This window comes from Suricata suricatta, chromosome 6 (genome assembly GCF_006229205.1).
Source record: "Suricata suricatta isolate VVHF042 chromosome 6, meerkat_22Aug2017_6uvM2_HiC, whole genome shotgun sequence".
Classification (NCBI taxonomy): Eukaryota; Metazoa; Chordata; class Mammalia; order Carnivora; family Herpestidae; genus Suricata; species Suricata suricatta.
The window spans coordinates 1789904-1794259 of NC_043705.1; the positions used below are offsets into that span (position 1 = coordinate 1789904).

Below are 4356 nucleotides of genomic sequence, written 5' to 3' on the forward strand. Positions count from 1 at the left end.
TGAGCAGATTGTTGTGTTATTCCTCAGATAAATTTTTGAGGTCCACAAAATGATTTGGTGCAGATCTAGCTGTGTTTCAGGAATGAGAGAAGCAGAGAACTTCTATGCTCCTCTGTCATCTTGGCTGCATGTCTCTATCCTTTACTTTTTTTGAGTATCTCTCTTCATACACGCCTTTGATAGACTGTACATCAAGTTCTTTACCTAGCCTGTTAATTTCTGCCATTATTTGGTGTTTGTGCTTTAAGTCTTTTCCTATTTAATTAAATGTCTGACTCATATTTTATTTTTTAATTTTTTTTGAGAGACAGAGAGAGACAGTGCCAGCAGGGGAGGATCAGAGAGAGGACGATACAGAATCTGAAGACAAGCTCCAGGTTCTGAGCTAGCTGGAAACACAGAGCCTGATGTAGGGCTCGAGCCCACAAACCAAGAGATCATGACCTGAGCCAAAGACAGATGCTCAACCGACTGGGTCACCCAGGCGCCCTTGATTCATATTTTAAATATACCTGATTACTTATTGTCCATTCATCCTGATTGCTACTGCTATTGTTCCTCAGTTTATCCTTTCCCAGACTCTTTTTTTTCCCTTTTTCTTTTCTCTCCTTTTCTTTCTTTTCTCTCCTTTTCTTTCTTTCTTTCTTTCTTTCTTTCTTTCTTTCTTTCTTTCTTTCTTTCTTTCTTTCTTTCTTTCTTTTCTTTCTTTCTTTCTTTCTTTCTTTCTTTCTTTCTTTCTTTCTTTCTTTCTTTCTTTCTTTCTTTCTTTCTTCTTCTTCTTCTTCTTCTTCTTCTTCTTCTTCTTCTTCTTCTTCTTCTTCTTCTTCTTCTTCTTCTTCTTCTTTGGTTGGCAGCACATTATTTTGGCATTCCCTTTCTTTTCTTCCACATACTGTCACTGTACATCCATACTTTGTACTTGTCTCTTCTTCCTTCTAAAACTGTCATGAAGTTTCTAGTTTTCACTTCTGTTCCTGTTTACACTTCCTGTTTCTATTTCTTATTTCACAAATATAACAATCATTAGTCAAGTTTTATCATGTATATTATTCTTTTATTGCACATTAGACAATGTTATGCTATTTATGTGTGTACTTTCCTGGTTTTTAGATGACATGATAAAATGAAGGAAAAATCTTTCATTTCTGGTGTTTTTTCTTTAATGAGTAATACAAGTTTCCTTTGGGAATAATTACCCATCAGTCTGAAGATATCCTTTAACTTTTCCTGTCATCTACATATATTGGTGACAAATTATTTATGCTTTGTTTTACTTTAATCAGGAAAATACTTATTTTATCATGATATTTTTAGAATATGGATGTTTGAATTCCAGAGTTTGTCTCCCTTTTTGTTATTTTTTCAGCCATGAAAACATATTTTTCTGTTGTGATCTGCCTACCAGTTTTTCATGAAAACTCCATGAGGACTTTTAGCCATTTCTGTCAGTATTCAATGTGCTCTTTCTTACTGTGGTTCCTTGCGAATTTTATCTTTAGGGCAGACTTACAGCAGTTTAATTATTATATGTCTAGATAACTTTGTAAATATTTCAGTGATATTTGCTAACCTTTGTTTATTTTTCTGGAAATTTACTACTTTAAAAATATGAACTGGAAAAAATTAAAAAAATAAGAATATGAACTGGGAGTTAAGTCACTTGCTATTTTGTTCATATTTTTCTCACAATGTGTTTCCACCCAGGGAATATAAATATTCATATAATAAAGAATGTCATATTGTACCAAGTCTCCTTTTGGGGCTACACATGTTTCTCTAATTGTTTTCCATCTCTTTCTCAGTTTAGATAATTCATATGAATCTACCTGCCGGGGACCAGCCCATGCACCCCAGTTGAAGGGTCTGCAAGTAGGGGGTTGGTGTCTGCTCAATATCTATAAGAAAGAAGACAGACAATGTGAATGATGATAAAGCCACACTTAACTAAGATAGTCAGTGTCTTATATACCATAGGTGATTACAATTTTTCTTTAATGACTACATAGTTTTTGGTCCTTGAAAGAGTAAAAACATCCTCTGGGAAGGATAATTTTTTTTATCACAGAAGAGAGAACAGCCATGAGAACAGAAGTAAAAAGAAATAGGAATGAGGGAGTCTGTCTCTCAAAGAATTTTCTTTTCTTCAAGGCCCTTTAGCAGTTATGTCTGGGCAAGATGCGTATTATCCAAGAAGTTAATTTTAGACAGAGTATTGTGTTTGCCCCCAACAGCAGGCAATGAGCTGGGAACAGAAATAATGTAAGGGAATGCAGGTGCCACTAACTGACCCAAGTTGATTCAAAACCTAAAAGCATATGCCTTTTTGCAAAGCAATGAGAACTTCACAGACAGGTTAAACAGAAGCCACCTGTGCAGCCCAGGAGGCCAAATGTTGTTTCACAGTCTTTTGACTTGTTCTGTAACTTCCCAAATAGTTCTCCTGCACCCCAGAGGCATAGCCATCAATGGTCACTTATATAGACTCGCTTGTGCCTCAGAGGCAGTGCCATCAATGGTCGCTATGTGGGAGGTTTTTTGCCTACTGGGCCCCAACATCTACCTACAAGTTCAGTTTCCCACTTTTCTGCTATCTCCAGTCAGCAGTCTAGAAATATGTAAACTTTCCTGGATATTGTATAAGCACCATTTTTTTCTAAAGCAGAAATTCCCATGTTAACAGTCACCAAATTAATATTTTCTGGCTTGTGAAATATATTGTCCCTGAAAAGTCCATATCTGAAATTTACTCCTTTTCTTCTCTTGTTCTTCAATCATCATATAGTTTTGCAGTCTATCAGTCATTATAAATGTATTAGATATTTCTGAATAAGAGTAAGACTAATTATAAAACACTGGCTTAATGAAAGTGTGACATATATATCTTTCAGTACTTCATTTAGAAGCTTTTAATAACAATGGCACAAATAAACTTGTACTGAAATGAAGAATAAAGCAAAGTTAATAGCATCTGGTTTTTCAAAGTAAGATAGAGTTTAAACATATATGAAAATATTTCAAATTTTATTCCAAGGTGGAATTCCTCCCTTTGTGTGTGTTTGTTGAGTACAAGAGTGGTCTGAAAACTTTATTTTACACAATCCAAATAGATGAACCAAAACACATATATACAGATAATATATATTTTTTTAACTAAGTGTTATCTGATATTGAAATTTTAGTAAATAGCATACTAATACTACTATTATTCTTACTCATCATTACTTTCTATTACACCTAAAATGAAAATTTTAATTACTGTAACAAAATCTTCAAAATCTAACATGGACATGAAACACGTATATTTGGTTATCAAATTATAATACCTTCATAGCATACACTCTTTGTTAATTACATACATCATGGGGTTTGCTGGAATCATGGATGTAGCTGAGGATCCCAGGAGTAAGGTGTCTCTCAGAGATCATGTCACTTGGACCTCATTCCCCTGAGGAGGTGCAGGCCCTTGGCCAAGCTGTCTTTCAGTGCAGCTTTCATGGTTTCGTTCCGTAGACTGAAGATGAAGGGATTCAGGAGGGGTGTGACAACCCCAGAGAGGATAAAGAGGATCTTGTTGAGATGCAAGCTGCTCTTCTGGGAGGGGCGGACATACACAAAAATGGAGATCCCATAGCCCATGGAAACCACAGTAAAGTGAGAGGCACAGGTGGCAAAGGCTTTGCGTTGACCTTGGCCTGAGGGTATCTTCAGAATGGTGGCGATTATATAAATATAGGAGACCACTGTGAGGGAGAGGGAGCTGATGAGCAGAACAAGGGAGCTGAGGAAGTCCAACAGTTCAATGATGCGGATGTCAGCACAGGCCAAGTGGAGGAGGGGGGCACTGTCACAGAAAAAGTGATCAATCACATTGGGGCCACAGTATGGCAGCCCCGCCTTAAGGACAGTAGATGGGAGAATGAGGAGAAAACTACCCATCCAGGAGAGGATAACAAGACGCACACACAATGAATTGGTCATAATCACTGGGTACTGAAGGGGACTGCAAATGGCCACATAGCGATCATAGGACATGACTGCAAAAAGGATAAACTCAGTACATCCAGAGAGGAAATAGAAATAAAACTGGGTGAAGCATCCAGCAAAGGAAATGCTCATTCTGTCTGACAGGAAGCCTGCCAGCATCTTGGGAACGGCACAGGTTGTGGTTAATACTTCACTGAAAGAGAGATTGCTGAGGAAGAAATACATGGGTGAGTGAAGCCTGTAATCCATGAGAATCAGAATAATGATTAGGCTGTTTCCAAGGACTGTCACCAAGTAGGCCAATAAAAAAGTCAAGAACAGGAGACTCCCAAGAGCTCTGGTGGTTGGTATCCCCACAAGAATAAACTCAGT

The 4356-nt window shown here is 37.2% G+C and overlaps 1 protein-coding gene across 1 annotated transcript; it reads right to left on the reverse strand.

The window, feature by feature from the left end:
* Nucleotides 1–3426: 3426 nt before the first annotated feature.
* Nucleotides 3427–4032, reverse strand: LOC115294047 (olfactory receptor 6J1-like). Its single transcript, XM_029941748.1, has one exon. The coding sequence runs from the start codon at nt 4030–4032 to the stop codon at nt 3427–3429; it is 606 nt and encodes a 201-aa protein (XP_029797608.1).
* Between the last annotated feature and the right edge of the window lie 324 nt (nt 4033–4356).